General features: G+C 48.8%; 1 protein-coding gene across 1 annotated transcript in view; it reads left to right on the forward strand.

The window, feature by feature from the left end:
* The window catches only part of PDCL2 (phosducin like 2), a 474415-nt gene extending 467285 nt beyond the window's left edge, over positions 1 to 7130 (forward strand). The window contains exon 8 of the mRNA XM_078678175.1: positions 7036 to 7130. Within this exon, the coding sequence (XP_078534301.1) occupies positions 7036 to 7064 (29 nt within the window). The 3' untranslated portion in view covers positions 7065 to 7130. The remainder of the gene's footprint in view (positions 1 to 7035) is intronic.
* The last annotated feature ends 20327 nt before the right edge of the window (positions 7131 to 27457 follow it).

Raw genomic sequence — 27457 nt, forward strand, 5'->3', positions numbered from 1 at the left:
AATCCACAAGCGTAGCGGATTTTGTGCTCATGCTTAGTCGAAGGCCGCACTTAGATCAAGGAGGATCACTGCCACTGATCCTCCCTGATCTAGTATCCTTCGTGACTCTTCAGTGACTGCAAGCAGGGCAGTTTCAGTGCCATGCTTGGGCCTGAATCCTGTCTGGGTTGGGTCGAGGAGCGAGTTGCTTTCCAGGAATTGTACTAGCTGGATATTTATGTACTTCTTCAGCACCTTACTTACCCAGGGAAGTAGTGAGATTGGGCGGTAGCTGGAGTGATCTTCTGGGTTGAGAGTGGGTTTTTTCAACAATGCCCGTACCATAGCTCTCTTCCATCCAGTGGGTACTGTACAGGAAGAGATGGAGGAGTTAAGAAGATCCAGCACCACCGGTCCCCGGAAGCTTGTCTCCTTTCTGGTGAAGAATTGGCTTGGTAGTTTGGTCTGCCCTGTTCCCATGATGCACTGGGCCAGGGACAGACTAATTTGCATATAGCCAGGTTCTGAGCTGGGATGGGGCAGTGAGCTAAATAACGGTGATGGATCAAGCCCTGATCTTTGGACTGGGTAAGAGTGGTCTGCTTAATTCAGACACTCTGTTCATCACCACCCCCTTTTCTGAATCGTTTTTGGCCACTATAGGTGTGGCAGGGTATACTCAGACATGAGTCCCTTGCTCACTGCTCCATCAGGATTCAAGCAAGCCGGGCCGACGACGGCTGAAATGCCAGAAACCGCTCCCCGGAAGCTTGTCTCCTTTCTGGTGAAGAATTGGCTTGGTAGTTTGGTCTGCCCTGTTCCCATGATGCACTGGACCAGGGACAGACTAATTTGCATATAGCCAGGTTCTGAGCTGGGATGGGGCAGTGAGCTAAATAACGGTGATGGATCAAGCCCTGATCTTTGGACTGGGTAAGAGTGGTCTGCTTAATTCAAACACTCTGTTCATCACCACCCCCTTTTCTGAATCGTTTTTGGCCACTATAGGTGTGGCAGGGTATACTCAGACATGAGTCCCTTGTTCACTGCTCCATCAGGATTCAAGCAAGCCGGGCCGACGACGGCTGAAATGCCAGAAACCGGTCCCCGGAAGCTTGTCTCCTTTCTGGTGAAGAATTGGCTTGGTAGTTTGGTCTGCCCTGTTCCCATGATGCACTGGGCCAGGGACAGACTAATTTGCATATAGCCAGGTTCTGAGCTGGGATGGGGCAGTGAGCTAAATAACGGTGATGGATCAAGCCCTGATCTTTGGACTGGGTAAGAGTGGTCTGCTTAATTCAGACACTCTGTTCATCACCACCCCCTTTTCTGAATCGTTTTTGGCCACTATAGGTGTGGCAGGGTATACTCAGACATGAGTCCCTTGCTCACTGCTCCATCAGGATTCAAGCAAGCCGGGCCGACGACGGCTGAAATGCCAGAAACCGGTCCCCGGAAGCTTGTCTCCTTTCTGGTGAAGAATTGGCTTGGTAGTTTGGTCTGCCCTGTTCCCATGATGCACTGAGCCAGGGACAGACTAATTTGCATATAGCCAGGTTCTGAGCTGGGATGGGGCAGTGAGCTAAATAACGGTGATGGATCAAGCCCTGATCTTTGGACTGGGTAAGAGTGGTCTGCTTAATTCAGACACTCTGTTCATCACCACCCCCCTTTTCTGAATCGTTTTTGGCCACTATAGGTGTGGCAGGGTATACTCAGACATGACTCCCTTGCTCACTGCTCCATCAGGATTCAAGCAAGCCGGGCCGATGACGGCTGAAATGCCAGAAACCGGTCCCCGGAAGCTTGTGTCCTTTCTGGTGAAGAATTGGCTTGGTAGTTTGGTCTGCCCTGTTCCCATGATGCACTGGGCCAGGGACAGACTAATTTGCATATAGCCAGGTTCTGAGCTGGGATGGGGCAGTGAGCTAAATAACGGTGATGGATCAAGCCCTGATCTTTGGACTGGGTAAGAGTGGTCTGCTTAATTCAGACACTCTGTTGATCACCACCCCCTTTTCTGAATCACTTTAGTAGCATAATCACATAATTTGAATAGACCCCCAACTCCAGTGAATAAGAGGAGAGCACCCTGAATTCTGTCAGGACCGGAGGCTTTGATTATGCTTTTTTTCAAGCTTTATTGTTATACAACCAAACACAGCAGCCAGAAAAGCACTAAAACATTTTTTGTATTCACAGTGTCAGTGCTGCATAGAAAGGGCGTCCATCTTATGAAATCCTACTCTTTCTTCGCTTCGCAGCCAGTTAAGTCCATTCTGTTTTTTCTCTAATGATTGAGGTTTGACTGGGTTTCTTTTAATGTTCTGAGTTCAGCAGGAAATTGCTGACGGACGCTGAGGGGAACGCGTATGTGTTCATTGGTTTTATTGCTGTTGTTTGCATTTCAGGTTCCCCTCACGTCCGCAGGAGCGTTTCCTTGCTCCTTACGTGGCCTGTGAGTCCCTGTGAATCGTCTGTGGGCAAGTTGCACACATCTTATTGCTGAGCGTGCTGGGTGGCCGAAAGGCCGGGTCAGTTTCGCTGAAGGCCTGCACGCTCGGGGTGAGTGCAACCCCGGCGGCCCTGCCCACATCAAAGCCTCTTGCAGTCCACAGGTCTGCCTATATTCAGCACAGGCCCAGCCTGCCTCAGTTTTGTAAGGGAATTGTTCCTCCCAGGGTTCGTGAAGAGTCCATCTTCCTTGAATAATTACCTCGAGTTTGTCCCCTCGGTGCCAAGATGGAGCAGGGCAGTTATTATGAGGAGGAGGAGGCTGCCCAATATCTCCCATTAGATGATGATTATTTTTTAGGCAGTTGACAGCTCCATCTTTAAGTGTGTCAATGAGGTGGTGGCCCCCATGGAGGAGCGCCTTTCTAACTGCATTGTTGCAGAGTGCGCAAATTTGGCGCAAGCTCACCTATTAGCGGTTACCCCCACACCAAGCCCCGTTATGGGAGGGGGTCCCCCACTGCCCAAGAAGGGGGTAGATAAGGATGCCTTTGAGCGCTTGAAGAGCGTCTTCCTGGCCCACCTCCCCCTGTGCATCTTCCGCCGCCGGAGCCTTCAGTTTCCACGGCACCTGGTTCCCCATCTAATGACGGAGATTCCCCGACGTATTCTGATGATGAGGGGTCTTCGCGTTCTTGGCACCCGGACGGTTCTTTGGTCACTTTACCACAGGATGACACGGGTATGCTGGATCCAGATGACACTATGCATCCGCTTTCCGCAGCCTGGGCACTTGGGGATAAGGTGGCCAAGTTTGTGGCGGGGATGCCTCCGCAAGCCACTTGAAAAGGAGGCAAGAGGGTGTCTCAGGGCGGAATGTCCACGTCTCAAGATAGAGGGGAAGGTAGCCCTCACTGCTGAGCTCGATTCGAAAATGGCTACCTCCCTGGCCAAATATATGAAGACCCCCGCAAAGGAATCGATCGATACTGGGGTTCCTGCCAGGATAAACTCCTGGATCTCATAGGCCCTATGACGAAGATCCTGGATATGGCGGAACAGGCAAAAGTGACAGGTTCCACCCTATCTCCCGACGAATTTGGCACAGAGGACGATAATATTTATGGGAAACGCCAACTGCGCCCTGTCGACTGAACGCCGGCGTTCTCTGCTAATAAAGCTGGACCCAAAGTTGGGCGACTTGGCTTCTTCGGAGGCAGGCACTGTGGCTCAAGGGGGCCTGTTTGGGGACACCTTCGTGAAAGCATTGGGTAAATTTGTAGCCACTTTCACTTCCTTGGACAAGGCCCAGTCCAATATCAAAAGGGTCTTCCAGGCTCGTTTCTCCCAAGGGGCCGGTCGCGGTAGGGGCCGCACGACTGGCCGTTGTAGTCAGCAGAATGGTAACAAGGGACATGTTTCCGGGCGAGGGTAGTACAACTCCTCAGCCAATTACAACAACTTTTACCCCACCAGGGGGCAACGCTTTCGAGGCTACAGCGGCTTCAAGAAAAACACCGGTGGTGGCCGATCAGGCGGTAAGTGTCATATCTGCAGAGCAAGTGCGTATTGGAGGTCGTCTGGCGGCCTTCCAGGACACTTGGGCGGAACTGACGTCAGATGCCTGGGTCTTACAGACCATCAGGGGTTTTCATATAGAGTTTTACAATCTGCCGCATCAGGAAGAGCTTCCAAACCCCATTTCCTTTTCCGTGATCGATGCCCCGCTGATCAGGAAAGGAGCAATCTGTCGATAAGCTTGGCATCCCAATGCCTTCCTCAGCAACATATATATTTCGTGGACAAAACCGAAGGGGGCGTCGGCCGGTGATCAACTTCAAAGAGTTCAACGGGTGGTTGGTCTACGGGCATTTCACAATGGAGGTGATTCATCTCCGGGATGCTCTACTGCCGCACGATTGGATGGTAATGTTGGACCTCAAGGACATCTATCTAGTGGTTCCTATCTACCCTCCCCATCGACGGTTCCTCCAGTTTTGTTGGAAGTGACAAGATTACGAATTAACTGCCCTTCCATTCGGGCTTTCATCAGCACCATGGTGCTTCACAAAGGTGCTTCATCCGGTGGTAGAGTTTTTAAGGAGTCAGGGTGTACGGATGATAGTGTATTTAGACGACATCCTTCTCATGGCTCAGTGCCCTCAGAAGTTGACAGCTCATTTGCAACAGACGGTGTCCATCTTGGAAGGTCTGGGGTTTATCATCAACGGGACAAAGTCGGTCCTTTTCCTGACTCAGAGTCTGGTTTTCCTCAGGTTCGTCGTGGACTCCATCCATTTCTCCTTGAGTCTGCCCTCTCTCAAGATGGCCAAAATTCATCATGTGTTGCGGCAGACTATCTCCAGGACCCACACCTCGCTCCGTCCGATTGCCCAGGTGGTAGGTCTCCTCTCCTCCTCCATTCAGGCAAGCTTTCCGGGGCCCCTTCATTATCGTGCCTTGCAACACCTAAAAGCGCACCACCTCAGGGGAGGCCTATCGTACGATCAGATAGTCCCCCCTATCGGAGGAAGCAAAAGAGGAAATGTCATGGTGGTTGATGCACATGGAGGCTTGGAATGGTCGGACGATCTTCTGGTCAGCACCGAACATGGTCATAGAGTCGGATGCCAGCAGGTCCGGATGGGATGCACGTTGTGGAGAATTCTCCACAGGCGGCGTTTTGTCCTTAGAGAGGTAGAAGTTGCACATCAACTGCTTGGAGCTCCTGGCGGGTTCATTCGCAGTCCGCTGTTGGACCAGAGAACAAGCAAGTTTGTGTGTGTTGCTAAAGATGGACAACGATTCGGCGGTCCGTTATGTCAATCGCCTGGGGGGGCCCTAGTACCAGGGCCTTGGCGGATCTCGAGAAGGAGTTTTGAGAGTATTGCTTCGCTCACCAAGTCTCAATATCTCCCGGGCCAGGCCAACCAAGTGGCAGATTGGCACTCCAGGAATCTGAAAGATTCCAGCCTGTGGAAACTGGGCGTTCCAGTTTTCAGGTGGTTGAACGACCTCTGTGGTCTGTTCTCGGTGGACCTTTTTGCGTCCCGTCTCGACCATCAGCTCCCGCGTTTCTTCAGTTGGAGACCCGACCTTCTAGCAGAGGCCACGGACGCTTTCCTTCAGGACTTGAGCCAGGAGAGGGGTTATGCGTTCTCACCTTTCTCGATGGTTGTGAGGACGGCAGCCCTGATCCGGCACCTGGAGGCAGACTTGGTGATGGTGACGCCATGTTGGAAGCCTCAAGTTTGGTTTCCGGTTCTTCTAGAACTTTCTTGGGACTCTTCAATCCTACTCCCCCGCTTCCTCATCTTCTTCTCAATCCGGATGGGGAGCGGCATCACCTCATCCGCCTAGACTTTCTCTGCCTCATGGCATGGAGGCTTTCAGGAGACGCTGGTCGCTTCAAGGCCTTTCGGGATCAGCTCAAACACTCTTGGCAAAAGCCTGGGCAGATAGTACGTCAAAACGCCATCAGTCCGCATGGACTAAGTGGATACGTTGGTGTCCTCAACGGGACTTGGATCGCGTCGTCGCAGGCATCGTTCCTATTCTGAATTTTCTGGCAGAATTGGCAACGGGCCATCTGGTGTACCGATCTATTAATGCGATACGCTCTGTGATCTCTGCGGCTCATTGCCCGGTAGACGGGGCCCCGGTTGGGGAGCATTCGTTCGTCTGTCGGCTTCTGCGGGGGATTCTCCTGTCACTGCCCCCAGAACCAAGATATTCCGCCCTCTGGGACGTCAATTTGGTCTTGAACCTTTTCTTATCCTGGCAACCCAATCAGTATCTTTCCTTGAAGGAGCTTTCGGCTAAGTTGGCCATGCTATTATGTCTGGTTTCCTGTCGCCGGGTTTCTGACGTCTGCGCTTTGGACATTACAGCAAGGGTTTTCTCCCCGGATGGGGTTACTTTTACGGTGGCTCGCCGAACTAAGTCGGCATCAAGAACAATCTCATACCCAGCCTTTTCGGGTGTCCCCAAACTCTGTGTGGTGAATTGCCTTAAAACATATGAGGACATGACTCTTGAATTTTGCCCTCTTGGCGTGCAGCAACTCCTTATTGCACTAAGAAAACTGCACAAAGCAGTCTCCTCTCCCACTATAGCCAGGTGGGTGTGATGGGTCATGCAAGAAGCGGGTATTGACACAAAGCTGCTTGGAGCTCATTCGACCAGGGGCGCGATGGCCTCCAAGGCTTTTTCTCTAGGAGCTCGATTAGAGGATCTTATGAGTGCAGGGGATTGGTCTTCCGATTCCACTTTTAAAAGGTTTTACTTCAAACCGGTGGTGGATGTAGCTCGGTTGGTGGTTAGTAAGCTTTGAACTAGCATAATCAGAGCCTCCGGTCCTGACATAGAATCAAAATTTGCCTAGCATAGTAACGGTAACTTTCAATTCTATTAAGGACACTGAGGTGAGGATTATCCCACCCGAAGTACCTGCCTGGTGTGAACTCACCCGTACTTGAGTAAGTAAGCTCTTTTGTTAAACTTATGTCTTGCTATGGCAGATTTGGTTTCGCAGTTGTTCATAGAGGCATGATAGTATTGGAATTAGTCTTGTAGATTCTTATGTGGTGTCTTTTCTTTTAGGGAATGATGTTGCAAAACAGGACCAGTAATCAAATGGCGTACTTGCGCGAAGAAAGAGGGGGATTTCATAGGATGGACGCCCTTTCTATGCAGCACTGACACTGTGAAAGTACTAGGATAACATATCCCCCGTTGAACTGTTGGGGGTTGTAGTTTACGGACCCCATTGTTTTTCTCCTTACGTTTTTTCAATGAGATTGGAATACAAAAAAAGTTTTAGTGCTTTTCTAGCTGCTGTGTTTGGTTGTATAACAATAAAGCATGGAAAGAAAAGCATAATCCTCGCCTCCGTGTCCTTAATAGAATTTAAACTTACCGTTACTATGGTAGGCAAATTTCGATTCCACCCTCCCCAAAATGTTTCCTTAGCTCAGATGTCTAGTACATTTGTGAAAGGTCATGCAGGATAAGTGAAACTTTTTACAGGAAGGTGGGAGAACCGCATGTGAATCTATGAAATGCGTAAGTCTTAGAGAACTGTCACTAAATTATTCTCTGCTCGGTCACTTAAATTTTCTCCAGGGTTGGATCATTCATAGATTCACATTTTTGTTTCTGAATACTAAGTGGTATCTCAACAAATCTTATAACAAAAGCTGTAGGTCTGTAAGTAGGGCTTACCCTAATGAAACAATTTACGAAAATGGCTTCTTCCAGTGCTGCCATGCTATCCACATTCATGCCCAGGGATCAGTGTTAGGTGATTAAATGGTAAGTCTTCTGTCTGGTAGCTTTGCAGATACCATAAATGAATCTCCTGCATACAAATCTGCTCTATGAGACATGCTCCTCGTGGAACCATACATCTCCCACTAAGAGGGCGTTGGTTTTCAAAAGACAATACTTCATACTGGCTGAACAACATTTAGCAATTCATCTTTTGGATGGTGGACATCCTGTGTCCTAATGACCAAAGGACACCATGAGCTGGTCCAATTATCTAATATTCGTGGCTCACTCAATAGAGAATTTGAGTCTAGGGTGGTCATCTAAAGAGTGAATACTCTGCTCAGTAGCAAAAGAAAGATTTTAGAACGGAATTCACAATTTTTGAGACAAAAGTCTGATGGGACGTTCAGCATGAATTTTTGATTTCTCCAAAATATTGGTTGTCTTTGTTAAACTTCATGATAGATCCTTTACATTTGAATGTCTGTCTTTCTCCTATCTGTTGGCCAGACGTCTAATAAAGTAGCAGATGAGTGGATATTTCAAATAACAAGTCACTTTATTATGTGTAGACACTATAGTATTGATGAAACGGACATGGAACAGAACCTCAAGAAGACAGAGGTAGACCCTTATTGAACTAAATATGAGTAAGAATCCACCAGATACATGGAATGTGGAAGCAGTTGATGAGGCGGAGGAGGTAGTGGATGAATGCGGCTGCCCGCGGTGCACACAGTGGGCCCCTTAAGAGGGAGGCCTCTTAGTGCTGCTTCCGGCGCCTCCCCATCCTTGTCGATGGAACTCCCTCCTCTGGGAGTCCTTCCTCGGGTCTGGCGCCTCCGTGGCGTCATTTCCGGTGTGTGGTGAGTTGGAGACAGGTACTTATACCTGCCCCTACCCACTGGCCATCCTCTTTGTCCTCCCGCTGGATGCGCTGTCACCCTCCCACCACTTACCCTGCGTGCCTATGTGAGGGCTGGCTAATTAATTGAACATATTAATGTATTCATTTGTGTTGCAGGCGTAGTTAGAGGGTGAAACGGAGGCTGATTGGTACGAGGGGTACCTTTTCAGGAGTACAAAGTTAACCCACCAAGTTGGCATACTCCTGGTATGTAATAAACCTGCAGCAAACTTTCTCCAACAGAATCTTGTGTGGACTGTTTATTTTGCGTAGCGCGACTAATTACTGCTGAGTGGGGGGTTGCCGATATCACCACTATACATTTGAATCAAAACATTTCAGCTCAGCTTTGTATGTTTACAAAGAGGCTCGAGCCTAAGCAAGCATGTCCCTGAATACAGAAGTTCTGTTTAAATCAACAAATAGTGAGTGCTCAAGAGAATGACTGTCAGACTAATAGGTCTAAAAATGAATATCTAGCAAAGATGCTGTGGGCCTCTAAGGTAGCTACATCCAGTCCAGATATTCAACATGGCCTCTGACATAAGTGAGAGCTGTTTGCCTGCTGGGAAATGTAGTTTGTCGACTGAACACTGTCATATAATGTGTTCTTCACGCATGTGAAGTTTCACTTTAGACAGTGCCACACTCTGCAAGAACCTCTCCTGCACTGAAATGGACTCAGAGCAAGTGGGTTTAGAGTATCGTACCTCCATGTGTAAGTGGAAAGACATACTTCCAACCCTGCTTCCTGACAGAAACAGTGGGCAGGTGTAGTCCATCTTTCTGCAGCACACACTCAAAAATACTTACTTGGCGATTCTGGATGCAAGTATCAGGCTCGGCTTCAGACTTCCTCGGGGCTGTGTTGAGAGTCCAATACCCGTCCCTACCGAACTACCTCAGAGTCCAATATGCATTGAAACGAACAACCGAGATAGTACAGCGGGGCGCGGGAAAGGAAGGGTACAGCAGGGAGGGAGATCTGTAACAACAAAGGACAAGAGTTTAGAACACCCTATCTCCCTCACTCTAAGCAGTAGTTTTCTACAATAAATGTCCCTTAACCAAAAACACCCCACTGTGGCTAACCAATACCTGTAAAGGAAAATACACAAAGATCAAATCCAAATGGAGACAGTGGTTGGAGGTGGTATGAGGAACTGTACCCAGCTGAAAAGACAAAACGGACACCATTCAATGCCTTCTGGTAAATGGGAACGATTGTTTCTGTTGTAGATCAAAAGGTGCCATACACATACCATAAATAGTACATTATTCCTATTTTATGGGTAATCCACAATTCCCTTTCTCCAATACCCCTCCTGTCTCCTGTAGAAACGAGATAATGAAAGAATAATGAATACTGCTCTCCACGGGGACCTCCCAGAGAAGAACAGAGAGAATGCTCCTTAGGTGTTGAACACAGTGTTGAAATCACACTACGTTACAGTTTCTCATAAGTAAGCTATCACACCTGAAGGATCTGTGGGCGTACTCCTTCATAGATTAGACATAGCGAGGCTCAGTGATAAGCTTCAAGTGAGTCCCATCGCAACTGAAATACTTATATACAGATATATACAGCGTGATATTATGCTTGGCACTGCACCAACAAAAGGTCTCTGTTCCTCTGACCAAACGCAATACCAAACAACGTCTAGGACCGAAGGCGAAGGTCTAGGAACCTTCATGAAACACTCAGCCGAGTGAAGTATCCACTCCGAATACTGCTGGCAGGTGTGCTGTTGGGATCGATGGAACCAACGCCTCACACCGCCAATTACCAGACTACTCACGGTCCCGTCGGACTTGGGACAACAAGTCGAATCCTACCGCTACGATCCTGGGCTCCAGAAACGTCCCCGCCAAAACGGAATTATCGGCGTTTCACCGCCGTCGGCTTCACTCCTTTTTTTCCTGGCATGCGCGCGCAACTCGCGTTGTACGCGACGTAGGCGAGGCATGCCGGGAACTGTAGTCTTTTGTTCTTTTAGGCTGCCCGTGATCGTTTGGCGCTGTGGAACATGACAGTACATCCCCCTTCACAAAGGGGCCAGTCCCGCCCGCGGCTTCTCAGGAAACAATCGATGGAATTTGGCCACCAACCGGGGAGCCTGAACGGCCCCCGCCGGTTCCCAAGAATCTTCCTCCGGACCAAACCCCTTCCAGGAGAGCAGGTATTGCAGGCGACCCCTCACCCATCTAGAGTCCAAGACACTCTTCACCTCATACTCCCTATCCCGTTGTACCCAGATAGGCAAAGGGGCCCTACGAACAGGACATTTGGAGGGTTTTAAGAGCGAAACATGGAAAACAGGATGGATGCGCAACTGCGCCGGTAAGCGTAGACGCACAGCCACCGGATTCACATGCCCCACCACCCGGTAAGGGCCAATGAACCGGGGGTTAAACACACTGTGTTTCTTAAACTTGATGTTTTTGGTAGACAACCACACCAGATCTCCTTTCCGATATACCGGATTGGGTCTCCGGTGTTTGTCGGCTTGGTGTTTGTACCTAGCTTTGGCCCGTGCAAGATTCCTGCGTGTATCCAAAAGAACTTTGCGTACCCGCAACAATCGTTCCCTTACCTCTGGCAGCCTCACATTATCTGATGGTAACAACATGGGGGTGAATCTGGGGTGATGCCCGTAGGAACAATAGAAAGGAGTGTGCTGTGTGGATGCATGTTGGGTGCTATTATAGGCTACCTCTGCCACCCACAACCAATCCACCCAAGAATCACTGCTTCCTTCTACATAACATCGGAGATACTGTTTCAAGGATTGGTTCAGTCTCTCCGTCTGTCCATCCGTCTGCGGATGGAAACTGGTGGACACTGATGAGGTTATGTGCAATGCGGTACACCATGTTCTCCAAAATCTGGCCGTAAACTGGGCCGCTCGATCTGATACAATGTCCCGGGGAAGGCCATGCAGTCTTACAACGTTCACCAGAAGTAGCTGAGCCAATTGGCCCGCAGTAGGCACCTGAGCGCAGGCGATGAAGTGGCCCATTTTTGTCAGAAAGTCCACTACCACTACTATGGCTGTTTTGCCTTGGTCTTTCGGAAGACCCACAATGAAGTCAACTGAGAACCTCTCCCACGGAGTTCCGGAGTGGGCAGAGGTTGTAACAGTCCCTGAGGTCTTTGCCGGTCCGTTTTCATTTGATTACAGGTGACACATTCTGCCACCCATCGGCTCAAATCAGGTCGAATGGAAGGCCACCAGAATTGTCTCTGGGTTTTCTCCAACGTTTTGATGAATCCCATGTGACCGGCACAAGGAACCTCGTGGCACCAGGAGAACACAGTTTTACGCAAAACGTTCGTGGGTACTAGGACCTGCTTTCCTCTCATTGGAACGCCTTGTTTTATTTTCCATTCTGGATGATGTCTGAGCCATGTGCGCCACACACAGGTTTGTACTCCTCTCCTGACTCCAGACAAAAAGTGGTTGGTGTGTGTTACTCCTATGACCTTTCCCGGCTCGATGATTGACCGAATGGGTTTCTCCGAAGGGAGCAGGTGGTTTTCTCTTCTCGTTAGTGCATCCGCTTTCCTGTTGTTGGTACCAGGCCGGAACGTAACCACGAACCGGAACTCCTCGAAGAACAGCATCCACCGAAGCTGTCGAGGGGACAGATGTCTTGCGGCCCTTAGAAACTGCAGGTTTCGATGATCGGTATACACCGTGATCTGGTGTTTAGCCCCCATCAGCCAGTGACGCCATTCCATGAAAGCGTCTCTAATGGCTAGCAGTTCCTTTTCTGCGATTGTATAGTTTATTTCCGCAGGACTGAGTTTCCGAGACATGTAGGCTATCGGATGAAGAGTGCCTGTAGAACCCTCCTTTTGGGACAACACAGCCCCCAGAGCAATTTCAGAGGCATCTGCCTCGACTATGAACGGGATATCAGGATTGGCATGTGTTAATACCGGTGCTGAGGAGAATGCTGTCTTTAATTTGTCAAAAGCGATTTGCGCTTCCTCATCCCACACGAATGGTACGTTCTTTTTCGTAAGCCTCGTGAGAGGTGACACCATTCCGGAGAAACCAGCTATGAATCTCCTGTAAAAGTTGGCAAACCCCAACAGGCTCTGAATGTCTTTGACGTTCTTAGGACTTGGCCACCCCACAATGGCCTGTACTTTTCTCTCTGCCATCACCTGTCCTGATGGCGTCAGCATTACACCCAGAAACTCCACTGTTGTTACGTGAAATTCACATTTGGTGATTTTACAGAAGAGATGATGCTCCCGTAGCGCTTGCAACACGGATTTTACATGTGTTACGTGCTCCTCGGTTGAATTCGAATAGATGAGAATATCGTCAATATAGACGACTACATGACGATCCAGATATTCGCGAAGCACTTCATTTAGAAAGAACTGAAAAGCGGCCGGGTCATTGCAGAGCCCAAAGGGCATCACCAAATACTCATAGTGTCCGTACCGCGTCTTAAAGGCCGTTTTCCACTCATCACCCCGTCTAATGCGAACAAGGTGATAGGCCCCACGCAGATCCAATTTCGTATAGATGCGCGCTGCACGGACTTGTTCCAGTAGCACTGGGGTTCAAGGGCAGCGGGTATTGGTTCTTAACGGTGATGGCGTTTAATGCTCGGTAGTCGATGCAGCACCTTTTTTCACCATTTGCTTTAGGTATGAAGAACAAAGGAGATGCTGCAGGGGATCTGGATGGTCTAATGAATCCTAGAGACAGATATTTATCTAGATAGTCTCTCAATGTATCCGTTTCAGGTAGAGTAAGAGCATAAATTCTCCCGTTGGGGATTTCAGAGCCTGGGAGGAGGTCGATGCGGCAGTCATATGCCCGGTGAGGTGGAAGTTCTTCTGCCTCTTTATCGCTGAAGACCGTCCCAAACTCTGCGTAACATGAAGGCAGGGACACGTCTTTTTCCGCTGCTGTGGCTATCGTCTGCAGAGACGCTAATGTGGTTGCCGGGCTCCAAGTCGTCGAGAAACAGTGTTCAATGCAATACTGAGAAAGAAACTGGATCGTTTTAGCGGTCCATCGTATGTCAGGGTCGTGTCTTTGTAACCATGGGAGACCCAGTATGATCCCATACTGTGGGGCTTCAATAATGTTGAATACCAGCTTTTCATGGTGGGTATTATCATACACAACTTCATACTCCCTCGTATGGTATTTTATGGGACCTGCGTGCAGTTCGTTTCCATCTACTGCGTAGACCGTTTCAGGTATGTCTTTGGGGACGAGTCTTACTCCCAATCGACGAGCCTCGGTATAATCCATAAAACAACCCGTAGCCCCAGAGTCAATCATCAAATGTACGTCCTGTTTCACGTCCTCAATCACCATGATCATGTTCAAAAAGAGATGATTCCGCTCGTCTTCTAGCTTCGGGGTGAGTGAAGGGATAATATGTGTGCTTGAGGGTTTCCCTTCATCCACCATCAAGCTGTGGAGTTTTCGGACTCTTTTTCTGCTACTCCAGCGAGCCTTTGTCCTCCCCGAAACCTGTTACTTTTAGGTTTCACCGGGCATTCACGCAGGAAATGGCCTTTCTTCCCGCAATAGAGACACAATCCTTGTTTGCGCCTATGTTCTCTTTCGCTAGCGGTTAACGAGGCTCGCACCGCCCCTATTTCCATTGCTTCAGAGGAGGTAGCCGGTTTGTCCCCGCTACTGGCTTGTTCATAAGGCATCACTGCTCGTTCCTTCTTCTTATGCTCTCCTTTCCTTTCCTTCATGCGATGGTCCAAGCGTAAGGCTAGGTCTATTAAGGCAGAGCAAGTACGGGGCTGAGGGTCTATCTGCGCCAACACGTCCTTCATTTCTTCGCTAAGTCCTTGATAGAACAAGGCTGTTCTCTTGGCTTCCGGCCAATCGGTTTCGGCCACGAGTCTTCTGAAATTGTTGAGATAGGTAACAAGATCGGCCTCTCCCTGTTTCAGCTTCAGCAACTCTCTGTCCGCCGTGAAGGTCTCTGCCCTCCTATCAAATGTTTTTTCAAATTCTTCCCTGAAATTGTCCCAGTGATATAGGAGGGGGTCATCCCTTCTGACTATTGGAACAGCCCACTGTGCAGCTTCCCCCTCTAAATATGGTATAAGGAAAGCTACCCTCGCTTGATGTGTGGAAAACATCTTGGGTTTGCACATAAAGTGCATCTGAACCTGTGTCATAAACACCTGAACCTTTTTAATGTCCCCATAGTATCGTTCAGGTGGGGCTAGAGGGATTTGTGCCGGCATCTCCACCACCACGGAAGTGGTAGGGGAAGAGCCGCTTGTAGCCCCTGTGGTTGCTGTAGTTGTGGGCAATCTATCCACCCTGGCTGGTAATTGCGCATTCTCCGCCCTCGAGGCCGCTACCTCTCTATTGGACGCTGCCAGCTCCACCTGTACTAAGGCCAAAGCAGCCAGGACATCCTCTAGGGTAGTCATGGCGACACTCAACACAGCCAAGAAGAGGCAAAATCCTTGGGCCGATAATTCTATCAGGCTCGGCTTCAGACTTCCTCGGGGCTGTGTTGAGAGTCCAATACCCGTCCCTACCGAACTACCTCAGAGTCCAATATGCATTGAAACGAACAACCGAGATAGTACAGCGGGGCGAGGGAAAGGAAGGGGACAGCAGGGAGGGAGATCTGTAACAACAAAGGACAAGAGTTTAGAACACCCTATCTCCCTCACTCTAAGCAGTAGTTTTCTACAATAAATGTCCCTTAACCAAAAACACCCCACTGTGGCTAACCAATACCTGTAAAGGAAAATACACAAAGATCAAATCCAAATGGAGACAGTGGTTGGAGGTGGTATGAGGAACTGTACCCAGCTGAAAAGACAAAACGGACACCATTCAATGCCTTCTGGTAAATGGGAACGATTGTTTCTGTTGTAGATCAAAAGGTGCCATACACATACCATAAATAGTACATTATTCCTATTTTATGGGTAATCCACAATTCCCTTTCTCCAATACCCCTCCTGTCTCCTGTAGAAACGAGATAATGAAAGAATAATGAATACTGCTCTCCACGGGGACCTCCCAGAGAAGAACAGAGAGAATGCTCCTTAGGTGTTGAACACAGTGTTGAAATCACACTACGTTACAGTTTCTCATAAGTAAGCTATCACACCTGAAGGATCTGTGGGCTTACTCCTTCATAGATTAGACATAGCGAGGCTCAGTGATAAGCTTCAAGTGAGTCCCATCGCAACTGAAATACTTATATACAGATATATACAGCGTGATATTATGCTTGGCACTGCACCAACAAAAGGTCTCTGTTCCTCTGACCAAACGCAATACCAAACAACGTCTAGGACCGAAGGCGAAGGTCTAGGAACCTTCATGAAACACTCAGCCGAGTGAAGTATCCACTCCGAATACTGCTGGCAGGTGTGCTGTTGGGATCGATGGAACCAACGCCTCACACCGCCAATTACCAGACTACTCACGGTCTCGTCGGACTTGGGACAACAAGTCGAATCCTACCGCTACGATCCTGGGCTCCAGAAACGTCCCCGCCAAAACGGAATTATCGGCGTTTCACCGCCGTCGGCTTCACTCCTTTATTTCCTGGCATGCGCGCGCAACTCGCGTTGTACGCGACGTAGGCGAGGCATGCCGGGAACTGTAGTCTTTTGTTCTTTTAGGCTGCCCGTGATCGTTTGGCGCTGTGGAACATGACAGCAAGTGCCTGCTGGCAAAGAATCAGTATTTTATGACTGTATTTTCTGGTGAATACGTCTATGTCTGGATGGCCTCAACACAGGAGAATTCTGAGGTGTTAGAAAGCCTACCTCACATTCACTTCATTCTAGGGTTGGGCGGAACTCACAGAGTTTTACTCCAAGTAATTCCGAGAAGTTACCTAAAAACTCCATGAGATTCCACTGAGTTCTGCTAGCGGCTGAATTCTGGTCCCCTGAACATGTTCTATCACACTCCGTCCACTAAGATCTCTCTCCTGTGGACGGGAGCCAGCCTCGATAGCACCCACTCGGACATTGGCATCAATAGGCATTTTATTTGGCTTATCAGAAGTGCTACTTGTTCGTTTGGGCTGAGGGGTCCCACCTAACATGGAGTTAGGGACATTGGAGGTAGCACATCTACAGCGGAGGGGCTACATTCCTGACTTACCCAATGTAGCCTGAGTGTCCAAATCTTTCCGCCAGTACTACTGTGGCTACTCTGTAGGCGGTGGCGGCTCCGGCAGGAAGGTAGTTGGGCAAAAGCCTGCCTCCTTCCCTTGCTCTGTTCCAGTGCTGCTCACTAGGTTGCCCGGCTCTCTTGCCGCTCCAGCCTCCATCTGGCAGGTTCCCTACTCATGCTCACAGTCTGTGCCACGGAATCTCCTAGTTGACACCGCCCATCAGGCAAGAACACAGCACCAAGGGCTCAGGGTTTCCACTCCAGATCACCTCTCTGAGTCGGCTAACAGGGAAGGCATGTAATATACCTTGCCGGGGACCGAAGTTTTAAATTAAGCAGAACACCCACAGCTGGCAGCAGCATTCAGCAGCAGCTACACACAGAGCAGCGTAGAACACACGCCCACCCACTGATCAACTACTAGCCAATACCAAACGTCCTCGGCTTGGCACCTGCCATCTAATGGCTGCAGCACATCAAAAGAGGTGCAGCGGAAGTCAGGGAAGGATGTGCTTATTGTATTTAGTGCATGTAGCATGGGATGTTTTCCGTTGCATGGAGCATGTCTGACTCACTCAAGGCATGAAGTAATCTGATAAATCTGCTATTCACCATCCCTGACTCTTATTTATTGAGCTGAAATCCTGCTGCACGGTAGGGTCCAGGGCTCTCATGGGAACTGTGCTACGCAAACAAATGATGGACGGAATGCTGAATAAATCATACATTCACCCCCAGTCAAGAGATATGGGTAAAAACCATTGTTCTTTTGCTCACCATGCCGCCCCAGTTTAGACCGGGCCATATGCAAATCAGTCTTGAGCCTTTGTCTCATGGGAACAGCCCAGACCAAACTGCCAAGCCAGGTCCTCCCTAGACTGCAAACAAGCATCCTGGGGTCTGTTTCTGGGTATTACCCTTCATCAGCCAGGCTAGCTTGAATCCAGTGGCACAGTGAGCAAGGGACCCACGTCTGGGCATACCCATCCCACATATGGCCACATAGGGTGTAAAGTGATAAGCAAACAAATGATGAAAATAAATGATGGACAGAATGCTGAATAAATCATACATTCACCCCCAGTCAAGAGACTCTTATTCTTTGAGGTGAAATCCTGCTGCAGGGTAGGGTCCAGGGCTCTCATGGGAACTGTGCTACGCAAACAAATGATGGACGGAATGCTGAATAAATCATACATTCACCCCCAGTCAAGAGATCTGGGTTAAATCCATTGTTCTTTTTCTCACCATGCCGCCCCAGTTTAGACGCAGCCATATGGAAATCAGTCTTGACCCTGTACCTCATGGGAACAGTCCGGACCAAAGTGCCAAGCCAGGTCCTCCCTGGACCAAAAACAAGCATCCTGGCACCGGTTTCTGGGTATTATCCTTCATCAGCCAGGCTAGCTTGAATCCAGTGGCACAATGAGCAAGGGACCCACGTCTGGGCATACCCATTCCACATAGGGTGAAAAGTGCTACGCAAACAAATGATGGACAGAATACTGAATAAGTCATGCATTCACCCCCAGTCAAAAGATCTGGGTTAAACCATTGTTTTTTTGCTCACCATGCCACCCCAGTTTAGACCCAACCATATGCAAATGTATTTATTTATTTTAGAGGTTTTATATAGCGCTGGCTGGACCCGGAGGTATCCAAGCGCTTTATATGATAGAGCTTATTACGGTAAAACTAAATGACAACATCATGGAGTTACAAAACATCAGAGTGCTTTACATGACAGAGCTAGAAACAGTGAAAAAAAATTACAACATTATGGAATAACAGCAGGTAAAACAGAGAAAGAACGGCTTGAGATTATATATGTCAAGTAAACAGACAGTCAGAGTAGAGATAAATAAATATAAGATACAGCAGATTGAATTTAAGCCGCAGGTAAAGACCCACAATATTTATTGAGGAGGTGCATTTTGAGGTCTTTTTTAAAGCTGGTGTAGGAGGGGTTGCATCGTAGGTCCTTGGGGAGGGCATTCCAGATGTAAGGGGCATTTCGGAGAAAGAGCGGGATTGTGTGGACTTCTTTTTTAGCAGGGGTGGGACAACGAGGAGAGCGTTAATGCTTCTCAAAGGTCGTGAGGTGCTAGCTTTGCAGAGTTTATCGACGAGGTATGGTGGTACATTTTGGTGGAGGACTTTGTGTGTGATGCATGCGTTTTTGTAAACAGCTCTGCCTTCGATGGGGAGCCATTTAAGAGTTTTGAGGGCTGGGGAAATGTGGTCAAACTGTTTACAGTCAGAGATGAGCCTGGCTGCAAGGTTGAGTACAGATTTGAGTGGTGCTAGGTGGACCTTGGGAATTGCGGTGAGGATCGCATTGCTGTAATCGATTCGTGAAAGGACCAGGGATTGAACCACTAATTTAAAATCTTCAGTTGGGAGAAAGGGCTTGATTTTCTTGAGATGAAGGAGAGTGAAGAGGGCACCTTTAGTCAAATTTTTGATGTGGACATTGAGGTTAAGATTGTTATTGATGGAGATACCAAGAGATTTTACCGAGTTGGACAAGGAGAGAAAGCAGTTGAGCGCATTGAGGTCAGAGATCCAGGTTTGAACGGGGAGAGGGTTGTTTTTAGAGGAGAAGAGAATGATTTCCATTTTATGGGGTTGAGTTTGAGATGATTAAGGTGGAACCAGGATTGGATTTTAGTGAGAGTGTTATTAAGGTATATGATGTCAGCGTAGGTTTTGATCTTTTAGTAGAGTTGGGTGCCACTGGCATAAAGGGGGTAGTTGATTCCAGCTTGCTTTAAGATGAGGGTGAGGGGTTCTATAAAGAGGGAGGGTGAGAGAATATATCCCTGGGGGACTCCTAGGGAGACCGGAGTGGGGTTAGATGGACAGTATTGAATTTTAATTTGCTGGGTTCAATGTTGAAGAGAGGAGACAAACCATTTGTGGGTAGTACCATTGAGGCCGAAATGATCTTTGAGAACATTAAGTAGGGCAAAGTGGTTAACAGTGTCAAAAGCTGCGGAGAGCTCAAGGAGGATATGTAGACATGTCTCACCATTATCAAGGTAGTGGTGGGTGTCGTCAACAATGTTTAGTATGGCAGTTTCAGTGCTGCAGCCTTTTCTGAAGCCTGATTGTAAGGAGACCAAAAGGTTGAATTTTTCGATGTGTATGTCTAATTGGAGCAAGACACATTTTTCGAGGGCTTTAGAAAGAAGGGGGAGGTTAGTGATGGGGCGGGGATTGTTTAGGTCATTAGGATCAGCATTAGTGTTTTTAATAATGGGGGAGATTTGACCAAGTTGAAGGGAGCTAGGGACACTTCCAGTAACAGGGGAGGTGTTGATGATTGTAGTCCAGGATGGGACAATGATGTGCTTTAGGTCTTGGACAAGGTTAGAAGGGAAGGGGTCTTTGGTATGGGAGGATGGTTTTAGTTTAGCAATGATGCTGTGGACTTCACACTCAGTTACAGGGAGGACATTTTGCCAGGAGGCATTGGTTTTTGGTTGTGGTACGAGAGGAGTAGTGCTGGGAAGGTGTGGTGGAAGTTAAGGGTGGTAATAGGAGAAGGAATCTGTGAGTAGGGGTTAGGGTGAGGTGAGGAAGCGGGTGAGTATGAGGGTGGAGTGTGGTGTGTGATTTAGAGGTGATGTCAGGAGTAAGTAGAGGGTTGGTTGGGATCTGCATTGAGCGGAAGGATTGATCTATTTTGGCGATTTTTTCAGAGAAGAGGGCAATTTCTTCACATCTAGCGGTTGAGGCCGTCTGGTTAGGCGGAGCTGAGGAGGTTTGGTGAGGGATAATGTTGAACAGTTCTCTAGGTTTGTTTTTAGTCTGATCAAGTTGTGTATGGAAGAAGGATGCCTTTTCATTAAAAATGTGTTTTGGGTATGTAGATCTAGCTGATCAGAGGAGTGTCAGGTTTGAGTGGTAGGGATGATGTCTCCAGGTTCTTTCCATCAGTATAAATGAGCATCTCTCGTTGTTAAGTTCTAGGTTAAACCATGATTTGGAAGGGATGTTTCTTAGAGTTTTAAGTTTAGGAGGGGCCAATTGGTCTAGGACATCCGTGACAGCTTTATTAAAGTGATCAGTAAGCTCATTTGCGTTTTGTGAGAGAGGAGTGAGGAGCAGTTAAGCTTGGAGTTTGGACTCAAGCTGGTCAGGAGGGATACATTTTAGAATTCTGATCCATTTCATGGGTTTGATTTGTTTAGTGGGGAGGGGAGCGGAGGGGACGTGATGGTAATGGAGAACAATATGAGGTGGTGGTCGGACCAGTCAATGGGGATAATGTTGGTCAGGAAGGCCTAGTCATTGTTGGTAATGATGGCGTCCAGGATGGCTCCTTTGGTGTGGGTGGGGGACTGACACATTTGTTTGAGGTCATTGATCTCGAGAAGGTTGGTGAAGTGGGTGGTAGTGGGATCATTGGTGTCATTCAAGTGGAGGTTGAGGTCCCCAAGGAAGAGATTTTTTGAGTTCGATATTGAGGATTGTGTCATCAAGTCAGAAGGTTCATCAATAAAGAGATGTGGATCACCAGGAGGGTGGTAGATAGAATGTAAATGAATAGGGTGGGTATCTTGAACTTTAAGTTCAGCTTCAAGGTATTCGAAGGTGGAGTGGCCAGAGTTGTTAACAAGGGAGAGCTGAAGTTTGTTTTTGAAGATTATGGCCAGGCCTCTCCCTACTCTGTTAGGTCTGACTTTTCTGAGGAATGAGTATCCGGGAGGGGACAGTAGATCAAGCATGCTTGTTGAGTGGTCACTGAGCCAGGTTTCCGTGAGGAGCGCAATGCTAATTGATTCACTAAGGAAAGATTCGGAGATTTCAGTGGCGTGTCGAATGGCAGATCGACAGTTAACAAGCATGAAGGTGATTGGTTTAGGGTTGTTTGGGGAGGGCAGGAGTGGATGGTAGGGAGTCATGGAGGAGGTATGGGGGAGGCAGGGGAGGAGGGAATTCTGTCGGTACCTAGAATGGCAGGGATGTTGGAGTAGGGGGGGTGTTGTTTTTTTGTTAAACAATTTTATTGATAAAAAACAGCCGCCATCCAGGCATTACAAAGTCATCAGTGGCAAGGCAATAAGCAGCAAGGATCAACAGTTCATCAGTTATACAGAGTAAAAGGATATGCAACACATTGTTCAATACGGTACAGAGCCATCCAGACAAGCGGGAACATCCTGACGATCCATGGAAACCAGTGCGAATCAGCATGTTTCTACTACCCCGCTGTACTCTAAGGGCCTTCCCCCGGTAATATGATGTCTCCTGACCCATCCTGTTGCCCCAGTATTGTCCGCCTCTCCCTCCGCAGTTCCACAGTGGGAGAGATGCATATCTATCCTCTATATTTGTTCCACTTCCCCCATTTACTCTCTCATTTTTTGGGGCATCCTTTAACACCGTCTTCTCAGCCACCATTGCATGGTCCATATCAGTCGCCCAATCTCTCACCCTAGGTGTCACCTCAGAACCCCCCTTTTGAGCGATATTACGTTTGGCAAAAGTCCAGCCCATTGCTGCCCACGATTGTTCCATCTGGGAGAGGTCTGTTGCGTCCCATATGTTAAATATGCAGGCCTTGTGGGAGGGGAGAATGGATTTGCCACAGGCTCTGGATATTTGCCGAGTAAGATCAGTCCAATAGCTTTGTATGTGGGGGCAGTCCCAGAGTATGTGTGTGAACGTGCCAGTCAGGTTGCAGTGTCTTAAGCAGCGTGCGTCCGTCCTACCCAATCGAAACAATAGGGGGGCATCAAAGTAGACCCTGTGTAACACATTTAGCTGTACCAGTCGTAGTCTTTGAGGAATAGCCACCTCTCTAGGGAAGGCAAGAGCCTCCATCCAATCATCCTCCTCCAGCGCACTCAGGGCATGCTCCTAGCTCGCTCTCAGTTTCAGCATCGGGTCAGTCCGGTTATTGACTAATTTTTTATACGTAAGGGATATTCCTTTGCGGTCCATGGGGTGTAATACCAGTCGATCCTCCAGGGGAGGATTCTGGAAGGGTACCATCTCAAGGGAGGGCCGAGTAAATCGTGTGATTGATTTGAAGATATCTAAAAGTCTCTGAGTGGGCGAGGTGGTATTTGGCTTGCAGGTCTGCGAACCTGGCTTTCTTACCCCCAACCCAAAGGTCCCCAACCCTGGAGATTCCAATCAAGTCCCACTTGTCGAACCCCGGGCATGAACTAAGGCATCCCAAGAGATCAGATTCCCATAGCGGCATTGCCTTCGTGAGACGGTGGCGCCACCCCAACTTGTGCTGTACTTTGTGCCAGACCTCATCCGTACGGGCCGTGGGGCCTGTAGGTTCAGCGTCCGATGATTGGAGTACAGAGCCCTGTTATAACCACCCCTACCCATTAGCCAGTGGTCTGTGCGGAAATTGTGGTTGTCATGAGGTCCAAAGGCCCATCTCTTAATAGGCCCCAATTGCAACGCCTGGTAGTAGAGGCGTAGATCTGGCAGACCTATACCCCCGTCATACCATCCCATGGTAAGTTTAGAAATGGCTATTCGTGGGGCCGACCATCCCAGAGCAACTCCCGCACCGCCCCCTCAATTTGCGAAAAATACGACTCAGGGATAGGGTATGGAGCATTTTCCAGGGCATACAAAAAAACCGGCAGAGTGAGCATCTTAAACAGGGAAGCACGTCCCAACAGCATCAGGGGCAACGACCTCCAATGCATGACATCTGATCCCAGACATTCTAGGGGCTTCTTGAGGTTATTGAAAAGATTCTCGTCGGGCGTAAGGAAAATGCCCAAGTATATAAAACCCCGGTCCACCACTCGGATGTCATATCATCTTGGGCTGGTCTGGGGTTCGCCCCAAAGGGCATACATTTGCGATTTGGACCAGTTGATCCGATAACCAGAGTGTGCCCCGAATATTTGAAAGATGTGAAGAGCCGGACGCATGGACCACGCCGGTGAGGCCAGATATAATAGTATATCGTCCGCGTAGAGCGATATACGATCCTCATGGTTGTGGGTCTATTTTATGCCTCTGATCTCGGGGTCTCCCCTCACCCACACTGCCAGAGGCTCCAGCACCATGGCAAAAAGGAGTGGTGATAGCGGACTGCAGTGATTATTAACTGAGATATGCGCCGTGGGTTGCCCGTATAATAACCTGATCCACCCAACCAGTTTAGGGCCCAACCCCATACGGGCGAGCACAGCGAAGAGGTATTCCCACTCAACCGTATTGAACGCCATAGTAGCGTCGAGTGACAGTAGTATAGCTTTTATCTCATAGGTATTAACATCTCCCCAGTACTACGTTCGCACGGCGGAGGTTCCTGGCGGTATTCCTGCCCGGCATGAAGCCCGACTGATCTGGATGGTTTAGGTCGGGAAGATAGGGGAGTAGGCGATTTGCCACCAGTTTGGCGAGGATCTTCGCTTCCACCGGCAACAGCGAGATGGGACGGTACGACCTGCAGTCTTCCGCCGGTTTGCCAGGTTTATAAATCACCACGATCGACGCATCGCCGCATCGTGGATTTCAATCAGCAGATGGCCCAAGTCGTAGCATTCATTATAGAGGTTCAACAAGTGGGGCACCACCTTAGTGGCCATAGGTTTAAGGAGCTCAATCTGCAAGCCATTAGGACCCATCGCTTTACCCGACTTGACGGCTGATATAGCTTTTTGGACTTCTGCCACCGAAAGGTCAGCGTCGAGTAACTCGCTATCTAGCAGCGATAAGCATGCCACGTTTATAGTGGCTAGTAGGTCTGCGGCCCACTGGCCTGAGAGTCCTGCATGACCCGGTAGACCTCTTGAAAGTGCGCGGTGAACATGTTCGTGATCCCCTTAGGGTGATCCCCTTAGGGTCCGTTATGAGCGCGCCATCCGGGCCCGCTATCGCTTTAACCCACCTTGTCGCCTGTTCCTTGCGCGAGAAGCCTACCCGTGCGCTCACCTTGCTCATATATACTGTGTCTCGTGGCCAGGGATCGCAGAGTAGCGTCCTCTAGAAGGGGTTGTTTGTAATCATGTCTCTTGAGTCCAATATTATGCTGCGTGTCAGGATCCGGAGCAGTGGCAAGGGCCCTCTCTAATTGCAAAATGTAAGTTTCCAGCTCAACCACCCTCTTGTTCCGTTCAGTTTTTTGACCCACCATCCGCGACAATGCACTCCCTTTGATTACCACACCATATGCCCCCCAAAGCGTGGCCGCCGACTCGACTGACCCCACATTTTCTGCAAAGTGAAAGTCGGTGTCTTGGCGAAGACCCTCCCAAATGTGGGGGACCTTCAGAGCCCATGGCTGTATTCTAATAGTACCCGGGAGCCTAACCCGCTGTGCACCAAAGACTGCCACTACCGGGGAGTGATCGGATATACCAAGTGCCAAAGTTGAGGGTCCCACGAAGTCATGTATGTCTTGTGCATCCGTGAACAAGTAATCGAGCCGGGATTGGCTGCCATGTACACCCTACTGGAGTGTATAGTGTGTGTTTTGGGGGTTCAGCCATCTCCACACATCCACTAGTCCCAAAGTGTCAGCAAACCTCTGGAGTTGGGAGCCCCGTGGTGGATCTTGTCTAGGCGGAAGTCTATCTCAGAGACCATCCATAACTAGGTTGAAGTCTCCTCCAAGTATCAAGGTGCCCATCGGTAACTCCAAAACCAAGTTTCCAATCTCTTGCAGGGTTGGACGCTGCAAACCAGGCGGTGCATATAGTGAGACAACATTCACTACTCTACCTTCCCAGAGTCCCGTGGCGGCTGCGTATCCACCCTGCACATCAGTCAAGGTGTGTTGTATAATGTATAGGGGAGGTGGGTTGTTGACTAAAGTACTAGGATGGTAAGAATTGCGTAGGTCAGAGAGGTTGAATGGGGAGATGTGGTTCGAGGTGCGGCAAGGCCTAGACATCCGGTTGTAGAGGGGGGATGTATTCCAATGATGACGATTGAAGTTGGCGGGGATTTTGCAGTTGGGGTACAGGGAATTTGCACGCATGAGTCGAGTTCCAGAGCTGAGGGATTTAACATCTTCTCTAAGTCGAGTGAGTTCATTCGTCAGTAAAGAGAGATTAAGTTCAATGTTGTGTAGGGCCAGGTTTATAGAGGAGAGGGGGATCTCAGAAGGGGAGGATGAGGGTGAGAGGGAATGGATGGTGTTTGGTGCAGACAGGGGGCAATTGTCTGTAGGGTGTGTGAGGTCAATGGTGGTGGAATGAGTAGTAGAGTTAAGGCTATTAGGCGTGGGTGGTGGCGTGATGGAGGACAAGAGATTTGAGAACTCATGTGATGTGGATAGAGATAATATGAGGGCACAGAGAGTTTGAAGTAGGACTGTGTTGGGGATTAACGCTGGCGAGAAATTCAGTGGTAGTGATGGAGGATTAGGAGAGGGTGAAGGAGGGACCGGAGGTAGTACAGAGGGAGAGCCAGGGTGGAGGGTAGGGATTCAGGTTGGGGGGTCCAGGAGGGAGGATAGGGTTAGTTATTTTAGAAGGGGTTGAGGGGGACAAGTCATTGGAGTATGTGAGTGGTTGGAAGAGGGGGAGTGCAGTGGGGATGTCAGGAAGAGGGAGGATTGTTGGAGGAGGATAATGTATGGGCAACAGTGATTGGGAGATGGCATTGGCTATAGAGATGACGGGGGAAGGGAGTGGGGAATAGGTGTTTGGACTATGGTGTTGGTAGGAGGGAAGACAGGGGAGGGGGAGAGTAGGATGGGGAAAGGGAGGGAGCAGGGGGTGTTGAGCGGTTGGGTATGCGGAGGATAAGGGATCATTTTGTCTAGGTGGAGAGACAAGGTGCTGAAGTGCTCAAAGATGGCGAGGTGTGATTCTGCGGCTTGTATGAGGATGTTACCCGTTTTGAAGATGGAGATGTTGATTGCACCTGGAAAAATTGGGGAGGGAGTAGTGGATAATTTAGATCCATAGGGAATTTTGATTGAGTGAGTGACTGGGAGCTGACGTAGGAAAATGCTTTTCCATTTGGAGGGGCGTTTGGAATAGAGGATGTAATTGGTTTTAATGGCGGAAGAGAGGCTGAGGTAGATATCGATAAGTGTTTCAGGGTTATCAATGAGTAGTTAATGTTTGAAGTTTTTCTTAGTATTTTTAGACAGATTGGGGGGTAAAGGATGGTCCAGGAATTAGGGCCATGTTTGGAGAGAGTATAGTCATGGGGGATGTGTGCGTCATTGAAGGGGGGCATGTTGGGACGGGGCTGAGAAGTAGAGAGTTAGAAGAAGGTTGTGAGGGCAATTAGGGGTACGGTAAAGGGGGATGTATCAGGGAGGGGAGAGTCGGAGGAATACTGAAATGGTGATCCACAGCCCATGCGTTACCCCCAAGTGTTCCTTACTCTGCTGCAATTTTGAAAACCAACAAGATAATAAGAAAGTAAAAGTAGTAATATGGTCCTCCACAGGAGTGCAAGATAAAATAGTCTAGACGGTCTTGGACAGTACAATTACACTTACAGATCAGGAATTGAAAGAACAGTGCTAAGTCATTGCCATATATGTCTGGTAAGGGATAGAGCTTAGCAGTGGCTCAGCGGGCTAGTGAGTTCAACAACAAAGTATTCAATAGTGTAAGTAGGTTAATAGATTGTCAACAAGGGATGGGTACCTGTGGAGAAGATATCAGCTTGCTATTCTAGTATTTCTACAGACCACCGGCTAAGTGTTGATAAGCTATCACAAATGAAGACATGAAAG

This window comes from Lissotriton helveticus, chromosome 2_2, assembly GCF_964261635.1.
Source record: "Lissotriton helveticus chromosome 2_2, aLisHel1.1, whole genome shotgun sequence".
In the NCBI taxonomy this organism is placed as follows: Eukaryota; Metazoa; Chordata; class Amphibia; order Caudata; family Salamandridae; genus Lissotriton; species Lissotriton helveticus.